This window comes from Takifugu flavidus, chromosome 14 (genome assembly GCF_003711565.1).
Source record: "Takifugu flavidus isolate HTHZ2018 chromosome 14, ASM371156v2, whole genome shotgun sequence".
NCBI classification, from domain to species: Eukaryota; Metazoa; Chordata; class Actinopteri; order Tetraodontiformes; family Tetraodontidae; genus Takifugu; species Takifugu flavidus.
In genome coordinates, this window is record NC_079533.1 from 2,204,905 (window position 1) to 2,229,484 (window position 24,580).

Consider the following 24,580-nt stretch of genomic DNA (forward strand, 5'->3'; position numbering starts at 1 on the left):
ATCGTTATCCAAGGTAGTTTTCTCTGTCAACTGGACTGTGTTTCTTCTCTTGAAGACGTTTCGCCTTCGATCCAGGAGGCTTCTTCAGTTCTAAAGAAAAATAACTTGGATAATTCAGTATGGAGCACCCTGAATAGGACCCCATTCAGCAAGTATCACAGCACAAACACATGACCACAAAAAGCCCGTTACAGGCAGCACATGGAGGCAAGTTAATGAGCTGAAGCTCACAGATGTAAGGAAATGTGGTTCCCAGGACGGTGCTGCGGGGAATTCTCTCTCCCTCAGACTGAAATGATTCTGTTTCACTGTGGTAGGAGGGGTGATGCCGAATTCCCCTTCAAGTTGCCAAGATAAAGTGAAGCTGTTCCTGATCAAAGGTGGTTTGAGGAAGGAACTGTGGGGAACCGTTGACAGGGTCATGAGTGGCCAAGGTTTGTTGGTGCGGGGGGGGGGGGGGGGGGGGGGGCTGACCCAGGCGCTCCAGAAGACAAGGATGAGGCACTAAGAGAAGGATGCAAGCTAGCTGAGGCAACGAGACAAGGTTGGTTCAGAGGATTGTTGTAGGCCACGCCGACATGAGGCCCCCTGGTGGACGTGGTCCCTTTCAGCAGGATTCTGCTGCTGCCCCGTTAATGCCTGATCTTCTCCCCCCTGCTGAGGTGGAACATTCCACTCACTCTGCCACGCCCCTCCTCCACACCTGTGATCAGCCTTCACCATTTAAACCTGTGGCTCCCTCTATTTAAGCCACTGCTGGACATTCCTGCTCTGCCAGATTGTTGTTGCTCCTGACTCTCCAGCACATTCCTTGATTGGACTTATTGGTTTTGGCCCAGCCTGCCTTGGACTTTTCCTCTGCGCCTCTGCCCTAATAAACCTGACAACCCTCTGTCCCCGATGAAGAATTTTTCCATGTGTTTATTTGGACTGTCGCCCACCTGTTGCTGTGCAGTGTTTTTAATAAATCCATTAATGAAACTGGAACCGCTGTTTTGAGAGTGGATCCCACCACACCCGTATCAGCCCTGCTATGGACAGGAGTTGAAGGATCTGCTGCTAACTTGGTGCCACAACACACCTTCAGGGGTCTAGTGGGGTCAGGAGCACCACAATATGGTTGCTCTCCATATGTGCTCCCACACACACATGGACTGTATGTTTTTGCTGCAAGAATTGGAGGTTCTGATTCCATCTAAAAATGCATCAAGGGCAGATTTGTTAGCATTGACCTCTTGTGATCTGAGCGCTCAAGATTTATAGAGATGTTTGTTGTTGGCTGGTTCAGAAATGAACAGAGAAATAACAAAACAAGCCCCTCAGATCTGCTTATATGGCGGTTCTACTGATATAGTCGATAGCAATAAGTGCCCAAAGCTCTCAAGATATAGAAAAGATATTAAAATATAGAAAAGCAGCAGAAACACGGAAGCACCAGTCCCGCAAATAAGAGACGTGTTGGTGATGCACTATAAATAACTAAATAAATCGAACGTTATCAAATCCTTAAATATCTTGAACAATTTGTAACACACAGGCACAGAAGGTATCTAAGAAAATGATCAGTAAATGAGTAGTTTTCATTCGTAAATAGTTGCTCTCACTCCAGGCGCCGCGTTAATGGCATAAATAATCGGCTGCACCGGAAGTTGCCTGCTTTGTTTCTACAAATTAAAAGCACCGTTGCCTGTTTGTGGGCTGCGGGTCCAGTTGGACACGGAGAGCGAATAACGTGTTAACCGGAAGCACTGCTTCCCCTCACGGTGAGCTTTTCTCAGCCCTGCCGCCAATAACGCGCCGGTAGGAGGACTTTGTGGAGCGCTGCGTGCGTTGGTGGATGCTGTACTCGCACAGTCGGAGCGGGAGCTTAAAGAAAAAAGACTTTTCAGGATTTTCACCCAGTCCCAGGCTGTTTTTTTTCTCCCGGTGCTGAGAAGAGCCTCCGTCATCAGGTCGATAAAGATGAAGAATCCGGTGTACTGGGCTGTGCTGGTCGGGATGAGCGTCCTGCTGATGGAGCAAGGTAAGTGATGTGATGAGGGGCACTTGCGATCGCTGGCCCTGGCGCTCTTTGGCTCTTTCCACTTGCCTGGTGGTTGTTGCGCACAGTCTTTGTGCCTATGTTTGACATTGTGCTGGCGCTCTAAGCCGCAGCTTAAATAAAGAGATTACTGAAGTGCAGTTGAGCTGTGTTGGTGGCTTGACTTTCCTGCCAGATATTTTCTGAATGTTCCTTTTTTTTTTTTAGTTGTATTATGCCGCAGCCTTTGCGCGCAAAGTTTAATCCAATTCTCAGCCGCAGCTTAGTTGAACATCGCCACCTCCAGATGGGGGGGAAAGAAGCGCGGGGAGATGGCTTTATAGCTTGTGACCAGGCGGCATCTCCATAACACAGATGCACTTGACAGGCTTCGGAGTTTGTCCTTCTTCCACCCCCCACCCCCACCCGGCGCATGACGTGTTTGTATGTGGATCATTTTGACGCAGGCTGAAGCTCTCGGACAGGAGGTCTCTGGCGCAAAGTTGATTAAGTATTAGTTCCTAATCCACGTGTGGTCAGGTCATCCCACTTAAGCCTTGTATTCTGCTGGCAGTCAAGAGGCAGAGCAGAGGAGCTCCTCAAGATTAAAGACAAATGAGTGGATAAAAAAATAAACTAAAGGGAAATGACTCTTAACAAGGCCAATTCATTTGCGCGCTGCTGTAAGATCAGTTGGTCTCCATACTTACTTACTTAAATGAAAAAATAAATGGAAAGGAAGCAAATAGATGAATAAATATTAACCAAAGAATGATTTTTACATTTTCTCAGAACCTTTTCTGCAGTGGAGGAAAACCAGAATCCGGTGCTAGAACCTAGAGAGAATTTTAAACCCGCGGAGCTCTAACAAAAAAAAAAATCTTTTAAACCTCACTGTGTGTCAGAGATACAGTGGAAGAAGATGGATTTAGTCGCTCTTTCTGTCCAGAGAGGACACGGTTAAACTCTCGACGACACTCTGCACGCACGTCTTTGGGAATACCATGTAGCATTGCCTACCGTGGATTTGGCAAAATGGGACCTGAAGGCTGAGAACAGCCCCGAAAAGCCCCAGACATTGCTGCTGTAATGGCAGCAAGTGAAAATAGTCTTTTTTTTGTTTCCCTTTTGTTTCCTGTTGCATTGTTTGAAAGATCGACTCCCTGTCTGTTCCCAGTCACATCACATCTCTAGAGGATGCAAGTGAAAATGTGCTGATTTATCAGTAGATCTCCAGCAGAATTAGAGATGTATTGGATGAGATGAGATGGAATTTAAATAGATTCCCCTTTGGGAAACTGGGATCTTGCAGGAACACAAAAGAGTAGAGTAGGGCAAACATTTATTCCATTTAACTGAATAAATAAATAGTTGTATAGAGGCTGCTGGGTCACATTTGGACTGAATCAGACAGTGTGTGCTTTTAAAATTCTCATTACATTTTGAATCTCCTGAGACCGGAGCTTTTTCCTTGTGTGCCTTACGGTGAGCAGAAGCCATGATGGGATGTCATTGTTGAAGTTTATAACTGGAGGAGAGTCAGACAAAAGATCTGCCATCACTGTTAAGTCTCAGAGGGCAAAAACGTACCAACCTGCCTCAGTTTTTTACCTTCCTGCCCCCCAACTGTGATCTGTGATACCTGCAGTATGTCTGTCTCACTGTCTTTTTAAGCTGTCTGTCATATATTTTATATTTTTCTCCAAACAGTGTTTGCACAGCTTGATTGATTGAACTTTATTGTCGTTATTTGTACAAGTAGAGGGGACAGAAAGCATCTTGCTTCTGACAGGAAGGGCTCAAGCCGTTGGTTGCTAACGGCCTTTTTCCACATTATTCCGGTCAGATTTTTTATATCCATATGAATTTAGTTGCCAAGTTTGCTGGCATCTGTGTTTCAGCGTTCTAGACCGTGGGCCTATTTTTAAAACAAAAAGTGTCTGTTCCAAGTACAGTAGGTCCTCTCATAGTCGGATCTGATTAAAGTCCCAGATTGTCCCTATTGTGAAGCTTCATGAAAGGGACGAGATTCTGGGAAAAGATGTTGCTGAAAATATGCCGAGAGAACGCTGCAGGTGCGAAATTAACAGAGGAGGTGGGGAGCAGGACCGGCCACGGAGGCCTGGGAAGACATGTGGGTGGAGGAGTGTTGAAGTGGGCACACCCAGGCTGCAGCTGCTCTGCTGGAAATCACCGTGCATGTGGTTCACAGTCGATAGCAATAAGTGCCCAAAGCTCTTTTCCTGCACCTTGAGGAGGGGCGCAGCGCTAACATTGCCGCGAGGCTACCGTGGGCCACTAGAGACAAGGGTACAAAGAAACAGAGGGAAGGCACTTTTCTGCATCCCTCTCTCTCTCTCGCTCTCTTTTCCTGCCTAAAAATAGTGTTAAACCTATTAGAGTTTAGCAGCATCCACACTTAATGTGATATTGGTTGAATAGGAGACGGCTCTCTGTGTGTGGACGCGTCAGACGTGCAGCCAGGTTGTTGGATAACAGTATTGTGTTAATACGGCTTGGATTCTTTTCATTGATTAATGACACAGGCTGAGACTGATGTCACCATGGCTTGGTTGACATCAGGGAAGAATCTAGTATTTTCAGAGTAGCGGGTGTTTTTCGTAAAGGTGACGCGGCTCAGACAAAGGCCACCTCCTGCGGCATCATTGTTACTGTCCTCGCCACAAAGCAGGTGGAGAGAAGTTCCTGCTAAAGCATCCAGAACCCCAGCGGCTTATCGAGTTCCATGCAAACCGAGCATAACCTCCCTTTTTAGCAGGACTGTGGTCAGTAGTGATTATATCAGTGCTTTTGCTCACAAAGAAAAGAGCCCAATTTCTCATTAGTGCATTAATCCAGCTTAAGATAAACAGTGTTAATCAGGCAGACTCGTTGTCTGAGAAGTCTCCCTGATTCTCCATATGTGGTGGAAGGAAAACAGTGGTGACCGTGTTGTCAGGACGCAGAACAAACTCTTGTTTTTCACTTCCTTTGGCAGACGCTGACAGGCCTGTGTATTGCGCCCTTCTCTTTCCTCCATCAGCCAAACACCAGAATTAAAACGAAATGAAATTAGGAGCAACATCTGATGTTGGATGATCAGATGAGAGAGCAGAGATGGAAAGTACTGTTGCTGAGGGAGCAGCGGTGCTTGTTGTGTGCAGCCTTTTGTTGAAGACACTGAGATCCTTGTTGATGGGTAGAGTCTGTTGTCCTCTTATCGCAAGGATACAGCTCCTCAGTGGGGATCTCAAGGCAACAAGGGAAGAACTGTACAGCAGTAGAAAACTGTCTTTGTCCGTGTCCTCTTGGATCAGCCTGCATTAGGGCAGAGTTTCCAGGCAGCACAAACAGATGGCTGGCAGCAGCGTGCAGGTACAACCACCTGTGCACGATGAAAAGGTGATAAACATTGTGAAATGCTTTGAAAGCCAAATGGAGAATATACTTATGTGTAGCATTTGGAAGCCTGATTATGTGCATTTGAACAGGAAGTGTGCGTGCATGCGCGCTGTCAACAGACACACACACTCACACACTCTCACACACACTCACACACACTCTCACACACTCTCACACACTTTCAACAGAGGAAGAAAGACAATTCCAGTTGTGACACTCACCTCACATATGAGAGCTTGCTACAATCTGTGAATTATATAAGTTTACTTGTTAAAATAGGCCAATAATTAACTTGATTATTATTATTATTAGTAGTATAATAATAATAATAATCAAGTTAATTATCGTTATCATTGTCATTATTATTATTATTAGTATAATAATAATAATAATAATGACAATGATAACGATAATAATAATGATAATGAAAATGCTGGAGAAAACGATCTGCTGAAGCTCAACTAAATAAAGAATAAACATGCAAACACCTTCAACGTCTACTTGTGAATAAACCTGTGAACATTTCGGATGGATGACATGTTGTTTTTCATGTTTATGGGCTGTTTGAAACTGCTCAGGAGATTCTGACATGACTGACTTCCCTCCAGACCTCTCCTGTTAGTGTTTTATCACGATAAAAATGGATCACGATAAATGTGATGAACCGTGATGGTAATGGCTGCAGCTTTCCCTCGTCCTCGCCGTTATGTGTAAAGGATCCCCTTCAGCAGTTTATTTAGATCTGAAAATATGAACAGGCGACATCACCGACGAACACGTAGAAACAATTTCTTCAGAAAAGCGTTTTCACAAGTTTATTGGAGCTTTGTCTTTTGTCCCACATTAAGTATTTCTTATATATAATTATGAGACTTGTGTTGAAATTCACAGGAAACACTTTGGAAAAGGTTAATTGTGCATTGGAAAAACTTGTCGCCCAGCTGTCGCTGACGTTCCTGTGGTGACAATTTTCGTGTTGCGCGGTGTCTTTGTGATGCCTTTGGGTGTTCATGTCACAAATTAATCATTTGCTGCTGGTGGAATGAATCTAGTAACAGTTTAATAGCAGTCGGATTGATTTGTTCACACAGCAGGAGGGAAATAGACAATTTCAAGTCGTCAGTCTGCTGACAGTTCAGAAGACAAAGGAGGAAACAATAAATCTCAGAAGATTGTGAGCAGCAACTATCTTTGATGATTTCGCTGTTGTTTGCTCTTCCTTTATAACGTTGAGTAGATTTGAGATCAGAGGCTTTATTGTCATCGAACCAAACCCCACTTGCTTCCCCTCTTAGATATAACAGTCGAACAAAAGTAAATGTACAGCTTTTTGAGAAGTTTTACTTCGGCTGATGCTCCAGCAGCTCCACTTCAAGGTCATGTGACCTGGCAGAGCGATCCAGAGGGGAAGAGCGACTTCAGGCTGTGTTCGTTCACCAGGCTGTCTTCTCCCAGCCGACCTGCTGTCCATTTGGTGCTTTACGTTGCCCCCGATGTGTCCTGTGAGCCGAAGGCGGTCCAGAGGTTGTGAAACAGTTCACCTACAACTTTAAAAGTCCTCCACTGACTTACGATGCAAGCATTAAAACTCCTGAAGCTCTGGAAGCAGTTGTCACAGGTTGTGCAGAAGACCCTCTGACTGTGTGTCAGGTGGGTCGAGAAAGCTCCGTGTTTTCCACTCAAAGACTATTGATGCTTTCACGGACTCCTTGCAGCAATGCTTGGTAACATTTTCGAGCTGCGCATGGTAATTGCTCAAATAACAGCTCGTTATTCTGGAATTAATCTTCAGCGCAAATCCACTGAAATGGGATAATCGTCATTGTGAAGCTGGAGCATTACAGTGCTCTCCATCAGTGTGTGTCTGATGGTGTTTGGCCAAAGAGCTCAAACTTGAGCTGTAGGAAGACCAGAGGAGGCAAAGTGAGACCAAACAGGTGCATAATTACAGAACTGAACAGAACGGAACCGTTTCACGGCCACGGAGGGACACGTCTGGGGGCGGATGTTGCCTTTCTCTCATTTACTCTGCAGATCCTCAGAGTCACATGACTCCTTCTGTGAGTGATACCTCACTAGATGATGGACACACGTCCAGAGAGGCTCCAGGGTCTTCTCTGATGGACACTTTCCTTGGTTTGGACACCTTAGTTGAGAAAAAGGGGACCAGGAAGGATGCACTGATCTTTTACTTTTTGTTTGTTTTTGAGGTCTTTTATTAATACCACATTAAATGGCTCTTCAAAGGAATTAGAAATTCATGAAATACAGGACCTATTTTTATCCAGTTAATTAAAGTCCTGGTAATAAAAGTTCCTGGGATTGTTGGTAAAAAGGGGACTACTTTTTCAGCTGTCCTCTTCAGGTATTGGACTATACGTATAAAAGTATATAATGTCATATTTGTATTTAGATAATATAACTTATGGAACTGTGGCTAAATATTAACATGCTCTAAATTCACTTGGCACCCTCTTGTACCCTGTATTATTAAGGTGTAGCTGTAGATTTTGATTGAAAGGCTTTGGCCTATGATGACACTCATGCATAAAGTAATATTTTCATTTCCATGTGCTATGCAAGGGTCATACTCTAAGATTCCCAACAAACACTGTCTAGATTTCAACAAAGAGATTAATGTATAAATAATTCATAGTCCTTTGCATGATAAGGAAATTCCTTATTGTTATGAGCTTTCTCTAGGTCTTGTCTTGAAATACGCTAACGTTCACCAAGTACCTCTCCAGCCTGCACTGATGATGCAGTCAACCTTTTTTTTGTTAAGGGTTTTAGTGTTACCTTATTGGTGAGGAGAGTCAGATGTTCCTTAGCTTAGCAGATGGTAAAGACCGGTATTAACCCCCCTCCATCTCCCACCCAGATCCTTGACATTATCTCTGATTGCTAGATGGCCACTTAAGACTTAAACCCAACCAGTGACATTGAAAGTGGACAGATGTAACTGCTCAACCAGCGCCGTGGTCGTTTCAAGCTTGGAGCACAGGCTCGACTTACTGGTTCGAAAGCACATAGAATGAGGAATGGCCCGTGCGCAGTTATTGAGGCTTGCCTTGGCTTTTGTACCAAGCACAGGAGATAATATTTCAATTAGTTGTCTCATTGATTGTAGCGGAATCCCCTTTGGCAAACGATCGTGCGTGGGAATCTGGGAATGTTAAAGACAGCCGAGCCTCCGGAGAGAACTAATCTTAATGTATTTGTCTTCTTAATCATCTTCTCAAAAGGTCGGTGAACCCCAAGTTTTTTTAAGAAGCTCATCTTTTCTGTATCTCATCTAAGGTGCTGCGCGTCTGAGATGATGTGTTACCACCTGCAGACAAAGGTGGCGCAGCCGCACCAACACTGAAAAATGCATCGGAAAACAGACATATCAATTCCAAATTTCCCACTGGAGGAGGACAGGGTGGGCTGATGTTATCTGAGTCATTCCTCTAACCTTGTGATTGATGAGCGCAAAGTTAACAGATCAATACTACTTTTGGAGCACAGCTGAAAGGACCTGCACGCTATCACAAAGACCGGGTAAGAAAGATGTCAGGAAGGAGTTATCACCCTGGAAAACTCTCACTGTTAGCATTGTTGCTAAAGAGTGTACGGCTTTGTTATCACCCTGGAAAACTCCCTCTGTTAGCATAGTTGCTAAAGAGTGTACGGCTTTGTTATCACCCTGGAAAACTCCCTCTTTAAGCATTGTTGCTAAAGAGTGTACGTTTCGTTTTGTCCAATTTAGTCTTTTTCAGCTATTTTTGAGTGAAAGCACATTTTTCTTTACACAAAAAACAAAACTCCCATAACACACCACCTACCAATTTAATTACAAAATGGAGCCAAAATAATGACAGTGTAGTTTCTCATTCTAGTTATACTAACTCAGCCTAAAACCTGGCCCTGTGCCGATGGATACAAGGCTGATGGATAACCCTAACCCCTAACCCTAACCCTAACCCTAACTTAGGACAGATCTGCACAAAGCTCTTCCTCAAAAGCTCTCAGTCCCTCTCTGTGTTTAGTTTTTATAGCAGTTAGGCCTCAAAAGCTCAGCGTACACAGATATGTTGTGGAAAAAGGGAGTGACAGAATGGGGAGCTCCTTTGCAGTGGTTACCCACAAACTGTCCCAGGGTAGGTCAGCAAAGCTTAGCTTTAAACAGAGATCTTGGTACAGTCCAGTTAGTCCCTCCTGCTCCTGTAAAGTCACGTCCGTCCCAACAACTGATGCTGAGCTCTCTGGGTCACGAACACAGTCAATGCATGGAGTGAAGACCAAATGAAATAATCTTCTCCTCAAGCATTTTCAAATGTTTACCCATTATCTTGCTCAGGGCAGCGCAGGTGTTCACTTCTTGCCCTGGCTCGGTGAGTGGGAACATCTCAAGGTTGCTGTTCCCAGAGCTGGACCTTCAAGAGAACCCCCATTTATTCTATCTGTGATTGTAAGCAAGTTTTCCTTTTGGCCTTGCATTCATGCGTTCAGTTCATTTCGATGATGAAATCTGTCTGCCAGATTTGCACAGCAGCTTTGCGGATCCAGTCCGCGGGTCAGGACCTTGCTACGTGACAACCCTTGTACCTCCCTATACAGTAGAGCGATGAGGTTTTATGCTCTGCTCCCAGTTCCTCACACAACGATGCAAATATTCGACTCTTAACAGAGCCTGAATGTGCAAAAGACAGTGCATACCAACAAAATCTGTGTTTCTTTCCTCAACTTTTGATCCTCGAAGCCTTTGGGGTGCCCAATCACGGCTTTTCCTCCATCTGTTCAAACACTTGTGCAATTTACCACATAGTTTCTGGGCTGAGATATTCCGATGTGACCGGGACATTTTCCCATTCTTTTTTGGGGCAGCAGCTACTTTTGAAGCAAGATGTCTCATTTGGAGATGCGTTTAAGCGTACTTGGCGAGTTTTTACCACCCATTGGAGTCGTTGGTGTCGTCACAGCCCAGATGAAAGTATATTCAATGAAAAGAACCCTGTAAAACCCTGTATGGCCTTGAGTTCGCTGTCTTTGCTTTCTTCTCGCTACCGTTCATGCTCTGGACTTCATCAGGGTCAGAATTTTGTCAAGGCTCTAGTTTGGATTCTTCTACTCTTCCAGGGCCCAGTTCGATTTTTCGAAACTTCTCCATCACTCTCCATCACATCTACCTACCCATCCATCCACCCATCCTTCCTTCCTTCCTTCCTTCCTTCCTTGACTAGCCTATCCCAGCTACATGTGGACAAAGGCAGGGTCCCCCCTCGATGAGTCGCCTATCTGAGCATTTGGGGATTCGGTACCTTGGTCAAACTACTGAACTGGGTGGTGCACTGAGGATATCCTGGTACCTCTGGTGCTACAGCACACCTTCCAACCTGTCCAATACCGAGAATCCTCTGTGCTTCAGTCCAAATTTATTTCTTGCATTTTTTTAGACCAATTAATTGAAATTGGATCATTTCAGATGGTACAACCGTCAACATCCATCAACATCCCATATCTCAGAGATGACATCTGTGTTCTCCGTGTGATGCCGCACCAAAGGAAATTTTTAAATAGCAGTCAGCTCAACAGCAGCCTTTTAAGATAAACCAATCAGCCCCACGGAAAGGCTCACATGTACCGATTCAGCCCTGCACAAACTCCATCAGTGATAATTGGCACACAATACATGCTAGTTAGGCTTGAAAGTGAAATGATGTGACTTGATGATGTGTTTTGGTGCATTCACAGAAATACAGATGGAAACACATCTCCACTTAGTTCTATTAGAAGTGATGCCAGTAAATCCCCTGATCTAGACACACGATGATGCCCAGGTTTATTATTTAATGATGAATCTTTTTCAACTGGGAATTCCACATTGAATAATAATTTCATGACACAAGTTTTTGTGTGAGGAAATGAAATGCTGTAGGTTTTCCTTTCCTTTTTCTTATTGATGGGGCTTCCAGAAACCAGTTCATGTTCCACGCCAACACATATCACCTTGGTCTCGCTGCTCATACGCCCAAAGAAACCCAGCACGAAAAAGCTGCGGTGCATGAAAACAATCATCAGTCGGTTGTATCAGCTTGGTTTTGCTCGTCTGACTGATGTTGATATGAAAATATAACCAGTGCTGCCGATACAGACGTATTATACAATCCCAGAAAGAACAATATCTGGTTCCAAAACCAGCTTTTAACGGCGTCTCAGAAATATGCACGTTGCAGATCACCATAGTAAAATGTAATAAACAATATTCATCTCCCTGCAGACCAATTATGATCAGGAAGAAGGATTTCCTGATTGAGCGTCCAGCTCTTCCTAAAACACCTCAGGGGGAAAAAACCAAAATAAATGCATCATTTTATTGGCATAAAAGGTAATAAAAATGTGTTGTTACTTTACAATTAGAATTTTTTTTCAGTAATTATTTTAAAAAAAGAACTAAAATGAGAGATAAGTACACAAATGTCTAAAATAACATATACAGTGTGATTCTGATCAGTTGAGGCCACTTTACAGGCTTTTTACAGATATATTTTCTTTTAACCATAATGGATGCCGTCTGGCGTCCGCTGAGTTATTAGGTAAAGAGGCCAGAAAGTGACATCAATAAAGCAAAACACTCTGAGGAAAAGGAAAGAGATGAAAACCCACCAGTGATTTATGCTAATGCCAACGGAAAATGTAGAATTTCCTTATTTATTCATTACTTCAAATGGTACTGAAAGCACTGAAAGCCTCAACGTATGTTTGTACACTAAAAAGTTAGCATCAGGTACTGGAATACTAATTACTGCTGCTGCCACTACTACTACTACTACTACTACTACTACTAATAAAACTACTACTATTATGATTATTATTCTTATTATCTTCTAATATTACTGATACTTTTGCTATTACCACTACAATTACTACCACTATTACTACTGCTACTACTGCTAGTGCTTCTCCTACTGCTATTAATATTACTACTGCTACTATTACTATTACTACCTCCACAGCCACATGTGTCCTGTCTATGTTTTCCTGTGCTCGTGATGGAATGCCTTGTTATTCCCTAATGGGGAATTGCTGTGAAGGAGTCCAGGATACCACAGGCGCCTGGGTTCTCTTCTAACAGACTATTACCACACTACTATTACTACTGCTACGATTACTATTACCACACTACTATTACTACTGCTACGATTACTATTACCACAGCTACTATTACTACTGCTACAATTATTATTACCACACTACTATTACTACTGCTACAATTACTATTACCACACTATTATTACTACTGCTACGATTACTATTACCACAGCTACTATTACTACTGCTATTACTGCTACTATTACTAGAGCTACTATTACTACTATTACTATGACTACAGCTACTATTACTACTGCTATTACTGCTATTACTACTGCTATTACTGCTACTATTACTAGAGCTACTATTACTACTATTACTATGACTACAGCTACTATTACTACTGCTATTACTACTGCTATTACTGCTACTATTACTAGAGCTACCATTACTACTATTACTATGACTACAGCTACTATTACTAGTGCTATTACTGCTCCTATTATTGTGATGTCGTGCACTCGGCCACTGTCATGTATCACACCTTGTATCAACATTGTATTTATGAGGCATCAACAGGAGGTTTTATTTGCTTTATTACCAGATGATGTTAATAACACGTTGATAAAGTGACAATGGTCAGATGAGGCTGTGTGCACGTGTGAAGCTCAGTGTTCGCTATGACGTCATGGTAGTCGTGTGTGGACGTGACCGACGGCCAGTGTTGCTGTCGGAACGTCGCCGAGTCTTTGTGTTGTTGACGGGAATGTGAAGCTGGGGAGTGTGAACAGCGTCAACCATCCAGGTAATAACAGTGAACTTTTCATCCAATTGCGTCTTTAAATCACAATGATTTGATTTTATTAGCATAATAGCATCATTGGTGCTGTTTTGTGGACCAGCACCGCCGGGTCCAGGAAGTTATAGTTTCCTTTGGAGACATAATATTTGGATCCTTTGGGACCGACAGTAAATCTTGTTTGGACTTTTATAGTCGTCGTGGCGACATTATAAAGTGACCAATTCAGAGGTAATACATGAAACCCTCATTAAAGTGGAACTACGTACGCCCCTAAGTTTTGGTTAAAGCACGTGCATGCTGGGAATTTAAAAAAAAGCCTCGAATATGGACGGAGCTCAAAGACCCATTTACCACCCCCCCCAGGAGATTGGCAGGGGCCAGTTTTTATAGTAGTGGGGGCGGGGCAACAGTGGTGGGTTGTGACGATAACTGACCAAAATGACCAGTTTGTGCTCTGGATTTATGGAAAGTCTGGTGACCCGAGCCGATGTTTACCCTCGGAGGCTGCTACTAAACATTTAAATGAAAATATATGAGCGGAAACTAAAAAAAACACCTTGGCAGTGAAAGTTTAATATGACAGTTGTTTTAGGACTTCATTTACAGCCTCCTTCCTCAAAGGCCTTTGCAGTACTGCCAACTGTACAATACTGATTAAATTTCATGGAAGCTTACTTAGACCGCTCTTATAATTAATGCTTCACGCTCGAGTGGCCGTCTTAATAGTCTTTTAAATGGTCAATACGAAAATGAATGTTTCCCATTAATCAAAATCGCATTGCTGACTTCTGCAAAGCAACAGTGTTCCGGTGACTTTGCCTTCAATCCCAGCTTCCAAACGGCTCAAATAATGTTCCTTTGCCCCTCCTAATGGAGCCGTCTCTCCATCTTCGGGCGCTAACTATGGTACTGTTGTCCTGGAAACCCCAAAACCATTTCCTTGTGAAAATAAGCTTTAATGAGTCCTTTTGCGAGAAGACTTGGATAATGTCCAAACCTGCTGGAATCTGACAATTCCGAGTAGAAGCGCTATTAAATTGGTGAGTTGAGCGTTTTGTGCTTCTCCTCTGGAGCACTAATAACACGCTATATAAATGTTAGATGGTTACTGTATGTAGAAACTGCTCATTATTCCTTTGTTCTACTCATCAGTGGCGACACGAAGTGTGCAGGAATATGACCCTCACAGGGAATGTTCTAGTTTGTGCATCTTTCGCTGAGATTTTCTGATTGGGCTCCGGCCATTCCGAACAATAAAGCCTCAGCGGCCTTTAACTGCAAATCTAATTAGAGCACTCGTGAGGAATCTGTATTTTATGAGCTTGTAAATGTCGGAACACTCGAAATTCAAGGTGAACTTCGGATAAATGTACTATTCCTGTTATTATTAGTCCCTTTTCATCTCCGACATTCAGGATCGTCTCGGCTGACAAACATCAACCCAGAATCATTTTTGATTAGCAATCCATGTACAGTCATCTGGTATCTCCATTGACTCCGTTATGAGATGTCCCTATTTAGCATCCGAACCATATTTAGCTCAGGCCTTTGCCGTCTACTCTTCCCGAGTGCTTCCGTTGCTCCTCTCCAGCGGACGGTGGGAACGCAGAACAGGCGTAGGCGTCCACTTCTGCCAACGCTTCGCTACCCCCAGGATGCTCTTCTAGAACAAGTGCAGCTGCTTTTCTTCTGCCCTTGTGTTGACTTTGTTGTGAAACGTGGGAGCTGTTGACGTCCCGAGCATTCATGTAAAAGTTCCTTGACACGTGGAAGAGATGAAAGACGGCTCAACAGGAGATAAAAGAAGGCGAATCCTCAAAGTCACTATGGGATGACCGGGTGGGGAACTAAATGTTTCCCAAAGATCCTTAGATTTAACATATTGAGAAAATGGCTTTGATGTCAAACACTCTTGGATTTTATCGGGGGGGGGGAAAAATAAATCAGAAACAACGAAAAGCAACTTGGGGAAAGTTGGGAAAATATGCAGGGTGTTGCTGACCCGTAAGCTGCCCCCCTGGGGCCTATATTGTGCTGTGTGCGTTCAGCTGTGACAGGCCAGATTTAAGCACGTTCATGAAGACAAAGCAATGCACGTCCACTTCCTGAAAATAATGCCGCTCTGCAGTGAAAAACATCATAGCAGGCTGGTTTTACTGACCAGCCAACCAGCACTGACTTATACTTCCCTTTTCCCTCTCGGCTTATAACATTTTATAACAGATTTTTGAATTTTCTGGTGCATTTTTGCCCCTATGGAGGAGAGGATGACAGACTGCGCTGTCTTCTACTCCGTCTTTTCTTTCATTTCTTCCGTCGGGTGTCTGTTCATTTCATGTTCCTCCACTTTTCCATTGATCCTTTCTTCCTCCAATCCTCTCATCTCATTTCAGAACAACTCCATTAAGGCTTTTAAAAAAAAAAAATATCGACGCTTAATTTTATAGAAAAAAAAGCTTGATTGACTTGGACTCATCACAAGATTTAAATTTCAATTAAGTTTTCAATTAAATTTTAAGTTTTTTAATTCAGGTGCGTCCCTCGCAGACATAAAGCAACATGCTGAGGGTATCAGAGGAGGGGTTCACTCGCTAATAAATCAGAATTAATTTCTGCTTCGACGGCAGGACGTGAAAAAAAATAAAGCTGGAGAGGATTTAAAAGCTGGTTAAATCATGTCAGGAGCAGCCAAAGAAACTAAAGTGATAAAAGTGATAAAAGTGCTCCCAAAAAGACCACAGGCTGCTTCCAGGTTACCTAGGTAACCTGTCTGATGCCTGATGACGCAGTGCAGGTGAAGGCGTCAAGTTTAACGCGGAGACATCCGGAGGTGAAAAGGCTGAATGTGCTGGTCTCCGTGTGACCTTCGGGGCTTTTCTCCCCCCTCTCTCCTGGGTGGACGGGCCAACGAGGATCCCCGAGGTTCCGTCTCTCTGCGGCTTCACGCGCAGCTCTGCAACAACTCCGCCGCACCCTCATAAATCTTTTACCTCTTTTAGTTCATTGCGTGTTTTGTTGCCGTTTGGCAGCGGAATCATCTATTTCCTGTTGACAGCAGCGTCCCTGCGTTGCATACTAACGGCGCCGCCACGTTGCTGGGGCGGACACAAGTTCTTTCACACACTTGGCGAAAGGCTGAGGTCTCTCTGGAAGCAGGGGCGTCTTGGGCAGCGCCGCCTCACTCAGGCGTGCTTGCAGGCTGGCCCACTCTTCTGTTTTTATGAAACGCGATTCTGTTACCGTGGAAACGTGTTTTGACAGTCATGTGATTCATGCTGCAGGACTTTTGCCCACTAGAGGAAGTGTGTGAGTGGACCGGAGCCTGAACGCAGCCTGAGCAATCACCAGTCCTGGACTGGTTCCCTCAACGTCTTGGCCAATGACCAAGGGATGGAGTGCTTCTAGCTGAGCGTGCGCGGGATCAGAACAATATCCGTAAGATCTTCGGCGTCTCCAACTTCAGCTGCTTTTCTTTTTTTTTTTTGTGGTGCCTCTTTTTCACAGGATAAAAAGCAACAACACATTTTTCTCCTCCAGTGTGAAAAGCTCTAAAATAAAATGTCTTTTTTTAAAGGGGTCCTGTTCAGACAGCCGTTATTGACTCGTGAATAAAGTTTGTTTGTGTTGGTCAATACACCTGAATACATCTGATATATTTCATGTTCAGGGAAATGGGCCCTTTTGCTATCTGTCTTATCCACGTTATATCGATTATAAAAAAAGAAGGTCTATTTCTTTGTGTAACGTGGAGATCTTGAAATTGTTTGACGGTGGAAGGTTGTGAATTTTAGAATACAATAAAAACAATCTTTATCCGTCCCAAAAATTAAAATAACATCAATTAGCGCTGAAGAAATAAAGAACTCTGACATTGGGTATTAAAAATTCGTTCAGGGACACAATAACCGTTTAACCGTGAATGAAGAACAAAGCATGAAGCCAAACCTTCAAATTCCTCTTTGACACTCTTGAGTTTTTTGCTTTTACATGAATTGAATGCAGGAATGTTTCCTAAATATTGAGGAAGAAAGTGTCCTGAAATGCCGCTGCCGCTGGGTTAAATGTAGCTATATTGGGAGAGTCCGTGGTGTCCTTTAGCCTCGCCCCCAGCTGTTCAGAGGACCGTGCATCCGTGATGTCCTCTGGGAAGGTGGACACCATTCCGGTGCCATCCATTATGTTTTTTTTTTCTGCCTGAGTGTTCCAGACAGCATTGAAGAGAAGAGAAAAGAAAAAGGCTGAGGCGCTTGTTTTGTGTGTCCCTGCTGAAGTATCGGAGATTGACCACCGCTCGGCTCCTTGTTGCTGCATTTCCAGCTGATTGATCGAACTTTCCAGCGTGGGTAATTCCCACCCACCGCGTGTTTACACTCCCGTGGCTCCCTGTCAGCGGCTGTCAGCCGGCATCCGTCCAGCACCATGACGCGCGCTTTATGGCGCTCATCACACGCTCCTGCATGAAGCAGGTGAGGAGAACTCCATCCCCACGCTGCGCTAGGCTAAGCCAAACCCACACTTTGAGCTCCTCCTGATTGCCAGGTTTATTCCGGGGGACTAAAGAGGTTTTAAAAAAATCCAAATGAGGACATCTAGAGAATAAACTGAGTCATTCCTGTCTCATAGCATTTTCTGCGGTTCCTCTCTGAGAACGCCGACATCCTGTATCTCTCCAAACAGATGGCGGGACTCTTGGAAGTTGTTTTCACAGCAGCTCTTTTAGCTCTACAACTTGGTGGGTATACAGGGAAATCATATTTCCATTAGTATTCAAAGGAATCCAAGAGCCTTTTGTTCAAATAATTTCAGTAATTTAAGCTGTGGTCCTGGGACGATACCGAAACCTTCACTCTACTGGAGAGCAGGAGCAGCTCTGGGCTTTTCTACCTTCCAATAAAACTTATTGAATTAAATACACATGATTATACTCTTTCATTTATCGTAAGCCAATGATATGATAAAATAACAATTCCAGAGAACGTAACAAGCCCGATGACTAATGGTCTAGGAAGAGTTATGTTTAACTCTTTGGCATATTTCTGTTTGCAGGCCTGCTGTTAAATTTCAACCCGTTTTAACCAGTTTTGAAACAGTTTTTATTAAAACCGTTTTCATCCTTGAACTTATCCTGTGTCGCACTGTGGATTTTTAAAGCGGGACCCCAAACCGCTGAAGCGGCATTTTTCCAGTGACAGCTGTTCATGTACATGTGCACGTAACAACGAACGGAAACACACACACACACACACACACACCTTTACCTTCACGGCCTGATGACCAAAACTGTGACACAGGAAACAAAGGAAAATAACCCAAAAATGAGAAACTTTCTATCAAAGTTAATGTGTTTTTCTCTGCACGCTGCCTCCACACAATTAGTCAAAAAGAGCCCTAAATGTCAAATAATTTGGATTAATGTGATGCAAACGAAAGCGAGCGGCTTCCTCTCTGGTCATTTATTTATAAATATTCAACCTCCTGCAACAAGAGAGCGTTAGAACCACCACTGGGGAAACACAAATGTGAGACTGTGGGTTATTTACTTTTTGGATTATTTGCCGCTTATTCGTTTTTATAAATATCGGATCTCGTTGTTATTCTGTGCTGCTGACATCCGCCTCCCGCCGCCACTCGGGGACGAATAAAATCTTTTGAATTGAGTTCAATTCAATTCAATTAAGATGCTGTGACTAAAGTGCTGCTCGTTGCTGCTGTTTGGTCAGGTGTCCGTCATTCCAACCAGATTTCCTGTCACTGGCTGGGAGCTCATCTATACTTAAGAAACGATCCTCCTCCTTCAATGGACAGAACCAAGAACCGGCAGTTAGGGATCTGTCAGGGAGGCTGATTGTTAGACTCAGACTCAGATGTGTTTGACCTTTCAGACTCCCCAATCAGAGCAATAAGAGAGCATCATTAAGATTTCAAGGTCAGAGCAGACGGACCGCAATCAAGTAATGATAGGGAGGTCACATTCTGGAGACAGAGCTTTAATGTTACTCCTTGTGCTGAGATCCTTTTTCCCTGTTCCAGGAGATTCCATTGCCCCCCCCTCCCTTTCCCCACTGTTCTGACTGCTTATGAGCTTCAGCCTTGTGTTCAGTGGAAAAAGCTACCAATGAAAATCCAAGTTCTCCACAGTTGGTTTCTGATTGGAAGGCCCTCCTCCGGTCATGGAGGCGACCTGTGATCAGGATTTACCCCCCTGTCCCCTGCTGACATGCTCACACCAAGAGCTACACCGCTTTTGCTGCCACATCAGCTCCTGCACATGCAAACCTGCGCGGGCTCAGACGGCCTCGGTAAACTCAGGCTGTGCAGGAATCATATCTGATGAGACAGACGCTCAGACAGGCAGCCGGCGCGCTGCAGCCTGTTTCCTCGTGACCTTTTTCAGGGAATTTGTAAAGTCACAGGCTTCCATCAGGGGAATCAGCTCGAAAGGGCTTTAGTGGAGTGCTTGACAATCCCTCCCTGCTTCCCCGGCAGATGGAGAAGCCTGCTCGTTAATATCATTTCAGTCGCTGTTGTCTTAGACGGAGCAGCGCTTTATTGGATAAGAACGAAGGCCTACAAGATTCCATTCAGCACGGGAAAAGTCATACTTCCTACCTTTGTGATTTCAGAGCGTTTGATTTCTAAAGTGGGGTTGTAGCGGCGTGCAGCTGCGGCAGGAACACGGTGGATTATTCATCAGGGCATCGCTGCAGCAGACCAGCAAAGTTCCAGGAAATTGTCAGATGCGGAATCTCATCACATTTACGGCCAGGTGCTGAGTGGCGCCACAGCTTCTGTAGCAATTCCAATATTCACAATGAGCTAACTAGCTTGAAGAGAACCCTGATTCCATTGCAGCTATTTGCGAGAATCCGATTTAATTGAAGCTCGGCGGAGTGTGGAGGCATTTTTGAAAGTATTCTAGCTGTAACAGTGCAGTTCTCTGATAATTAAAGATTCAGTTATTCACAATAAATCTCATGTATGTGCAGCGTGAAAACTTTATGTAGTTAAATTGTAATTAAGTTAGCGCTGGAGATCGTTTCTTGATCATTTTCAAGAGCCTCCTGGGTTGCAAAAAAACAGCAACAGGATTCAGCTTTTCCTTATTTAGCAGGGATATATTTTATATAATGTTCCAATGTGCTGGGTTTGCTCAGAAAATCTCAGGCCCTGTGTTTTTTGATTGTTCTTCTCATTTACTGTGGATTTCCTGCCACCGATCCAAGAGATATCGATCAACTGCTGCAAGTCGGTAAATAAAAACATTTGTCTTCATTAAAGAGCTACAAATCCTCACTGGTCGGCTCAAATGAGCAGATTCAATCGTACTCAGGCATTAATCTTTAACCCCCAAGTGCAAATGTAGACACATATGCTACATGTGAACCAGCAAAAGGTCTGTGAGCATCACGACTATTCCCATTCCTTATAACCTTTGCATTCCTTTAATTAATATTAATGTGAATATAAACACACTGACCACCCTGATAATGTCGAAGGAAGACTCAGAAATGAGTGGATGTGGCTTTATTTTTGCCTATTTTCTACATCTAATGGTATCCTGAGGTGGATGAAAGCAGAACAACAGTGTGAATGTGCAAATATTGGTTGGATTTTTATATGAGTAATATAATTTCATTTGTCAGCTGACTGTAGATCAAGTTTCTATGAATTATATATGAGTGCAGATGACTGGAAGACTTTAGAGTCTCTGTAATACTGAAGCAGAGTGTAGTCACTGATCCATCTGAAGATCAGACTTTAGATCCAAACAAGAGGAGAAAGCACATTGAAAAACAGAAGATTGTTTGCTTTTATGTCCAACATCAGCTTCTCCTCATCCATCCTATTCTCCGAGGAATGTCTGATAGAAATATAAATGTCCAAATGAGCAAGTGGATATTTGTATTTCTATATATTGCACCAAAGACAACACATCAATCATCCTGACACACACGTGAATCCCACCAATGAGTGTTAATCGTCACTAAAAACAGGACACAAAAACAACTTTATCATCTTTTCCCCCTGACAAGAGAGAAGATGATGTAGATGGAATTGAAATCATATTTATTATTGTGTTGTGCTGCTTTCAAAACAATGATTCAACTCTTTTTTATTGTCGGGAGGGTTCAGCAGCTCGTTTCCCCCAAATAATGTGGACTTTTTACCCACCTGTCTGTCTGTCTGTCTGTCTGTCTGTCTGCCTGCCTTTCTTTCTGTTGCCTGTCCTTCTTTCTTTCTCTCTGCCTGCCTGCCTCCCTGCCTGTCTGTCTGCTTGTCTCCCTCCTTCCCTCCCTGTCTGCCTGTCTACCTGCCTCCCTGCCAGTCTGCCTGCCTGTCTGTCTGCCTGCCTGCCTGCCTGCCTGCCCGTCTGCCCGTCTACCTGCCTGCCTGCCTGCCTGTCTGTCTGCCTGCCTGCCTGCCTGCCCGTCTGCCCGTCTACCTGCCTGCCTGTCTGTCTGCCTGCCTGTCTGTCTGCCTGCCTGTCTGTCTGCCTGTCTGTCTGCCTGCCTGCCTGTCTACCTGCCTGTGTTCCCTCACCCTTCCCTTATCTTTCCCGTGTTTTTCAGGCATTGACATCTCCCGTGTGTTTAATTAAATATTCAGCGTCTTGTTTCTTTGAGAGATCTTTCTTTGTTTACAAGGTTTGATATCCGAGTTTAATGATCCAATGTGCATGTTTGTTACAGGCTCACAGCACCTAAATCAGATCTTTGAAGACACCCAGGAAACACACGACTCACTGTCCCAGCTTTTAAATATCGGAGCAGAAAATGATCAAGTTTAAGATTTGATTCTTCGTTGTTTGTTTAATGACATTTAATTTAAAAAAAATCTCGTTTAAGATATTTAGGACTGATCTGGTCATTAAAACAATGGGAGACTATTCGACCTTTTTACACAACCTTTGGCTAAAATCAGTGTGTGCAGTTGTGCGACTGTAAAATGTGGCTGTTGGCAGTCACACATGACCTCTGCACTCATCCAGTGTTCCATCCATCCATCCATCCATTCTCTGCCGCTTATCCGGGGTCGGGTCGCGGGGGCAGCAGCCTAAGGAGAGAAGCCCAGACTTCCCTCTCCCCAGCCACCTCCTCCAGCTCATCCGGAGGGATCCCCAGGCGTTCCCAGGCCAGTCGAGAGACATAGTCTCTCCAACGTGTCCTGGGTCTCCCCGGGGTCTCTTACCGGAGGGACATGCCCTGAACACCTCACCAGGGAGGCGTCCAGGGGGCATCCTGACTAGATGCCCGAGCCACCCCATCTGGCTCCTCTCAACGCGGAGGAGCAGCGACTCTACTCCGAGCTCCTCCCGGATGGCAGAGCTTCTCACCCTATCTCTAAGGGAGAGCCCAGCCACCCTACGGAGGAAGCTCATTTCGGCCGCTTGTACCCGTGATCTTGTTCTTTCGGTCATTACCCAAAGCTCATGACCATAGGTGAGGGTAGGAACGAAGATCGACCGGTAAATCGAGAGCTTCGCCTTTCGGCTCAGCTCTCTCTTCACCACAACGGACCGGTGCAGAGTCCGCATTACTGTGGACGCCGCACCGATCCGCCTGTCGATCTCCCGCTCCATTCTTCCCTCACTCGTGAACAAGACCCCGAGGTACTTGAACTCCTCCACTTGGGGCAGGATCTCCTCCTTTACCCGGAGAAGGCACTCCACCTTTTTCCGGTCGAGAACCATGGCCTCGGATTTGGAGGTGCTGATTCTCATCCCAGCCGCTTCACAGGCGGCGGCGAACCGATCCAGTGATAGTTGGAGGTCACGGGCCGATGAAGCCAACAGGACCACATCATCCGCAAAAAGCAGAGACGCGATCCTGAGGTCACCAAACCGGATCCCCTCAACACCATGACTGCACCTAGAAATTCTGTCCATAAAAATTATGAACAGAATCGGTGACAAAGGGCAGCCCTGGCGGAGGCCAACCCTCACCGGAAACGAGTTCGACTTACTGCCCCGTACTGCCAGCAATTCGGACCAAACTCTGACACCGATCGTACAGGGAGCGGACAGCCCGTATCTTGAATCAGCGGGCCCGACACCCCATACTCTCGGAGGACCCCCCACAGGACCCCCCGAGGGACACGGTCGAATGCTTTCTCCAAGTCCACAAAACACATGTGGACTGGTTGGGCAAACTCCCATGCACCCTCGAAGACCCTGCTGAGGGTGTAGAGCTGGTCCACTGTTCCACGCCCAGGACGAAAACCACATTGCTCCTCCTGAATCCGAGGTTCGACTATCCGGCGGACCCTCCTCTCCAGTACCCCTGAATAGACCTTGCCAGGGAGGCTGAGGAGTGTGATCCCCCTATAGTTGGAACACACCCTCCGGTCCCCCTTCTTAAAAAGAGGGACTACCACCCCGGTCTGCCAATCCAGCGGCACTGCCCCCGATGTCCACGCGATGTTGCAGAGTCGAGTCAACCACGACAGCCCTACAACATCCAGAGCCTTAAGGGACTCTGGGCGGATCTCATCCACCCCCGGGGCCTTGCCACCGAGGAGTTTTTTAACTACCTCGGCAACTTCAGCCCCGGAGATACGAGAGCCCATCTCCAGGTCCCCGGGCCCTACTTCCTCACTGGAAGGCATGTTGGTGGGATTGAGGAGGTCCTCGAAGTATTCCTTCCACCGATCCACAACATCCCGAGTTGAGGTCAGCAGCACACCATCACCACTATACACAGTGTTGACAGTGCACTGCTTCCCCCTCCTCAGACGCCGGATGGTGGTCCAGAACCTTTTCGAGGCCGTCCGAAAGTCGTTCTCCATGGCCTCACCGAACTCTTCCCATGCCCGAGTCTTTGCCTCGGCAACCGCCGTAGCTGCACTCCGCTTGGCACGCCGGTACCCATCTGCTGCCTCAGGAGTCCCACAGGCCAGTAAGGCCCGATACGACTCCTTCTTCAGCTTGACGGCATCCCTCACCGCTGGTGTCCACCAGCGGGTTCGGGTATTGCCGCCACGACAGGCACCAACCACCTTGCGGCCACAGCACCGGTCAGCTGCCTCAACAATGGAGGCACGGAACATGGTCCACTCGGACTCAATGTCCCCCGCCTCCCCCGGGACATGGTCAAAGCTCTCCCGGAGGCGTGAGTTGAAGCTCCTTCTGACAGGGGACTCTGCCAGGCGTTCCCAGCAGACCCTCACAACACGTTTGGGCCTGCCAGGTCTGTCCGGCATCCTTCCCCACCATCGGAGCCAACTCACCACCAGGTGGTGATCAGTTGACAGCTCCGCCCCTCTCTTCACCCGAGTGTCCAGAA

The 24,580-nt window shown here is 45.2% G+C and overlaps 1 protein-coding gene across 1 annotated transcript in view; it reads left to right on the plus strand.

Annotated features, from left to right (window-relative positions):
* Window positions 1–1,797: 1,797 nt before the first annotated feature.
* Window positions 1,798–24,580, plus strand: part of ntm (neurotrimin) — a 221,928-nt gene continuing 199,145 nt past the window's right edge. Inside the window, exon 1 of the mRNA XM_057054068.1 lies at window positions 1,798–2,023. Within this exon, the coding sequence (XP_056910048.1) occupies window positions 1,963–2,023 (61 nt within the window). The 5' untranslated portion in view covers window positions 1,798–1,962. The remainder of the gene's footprint in view (window positions 2,024–24,580) is intronic.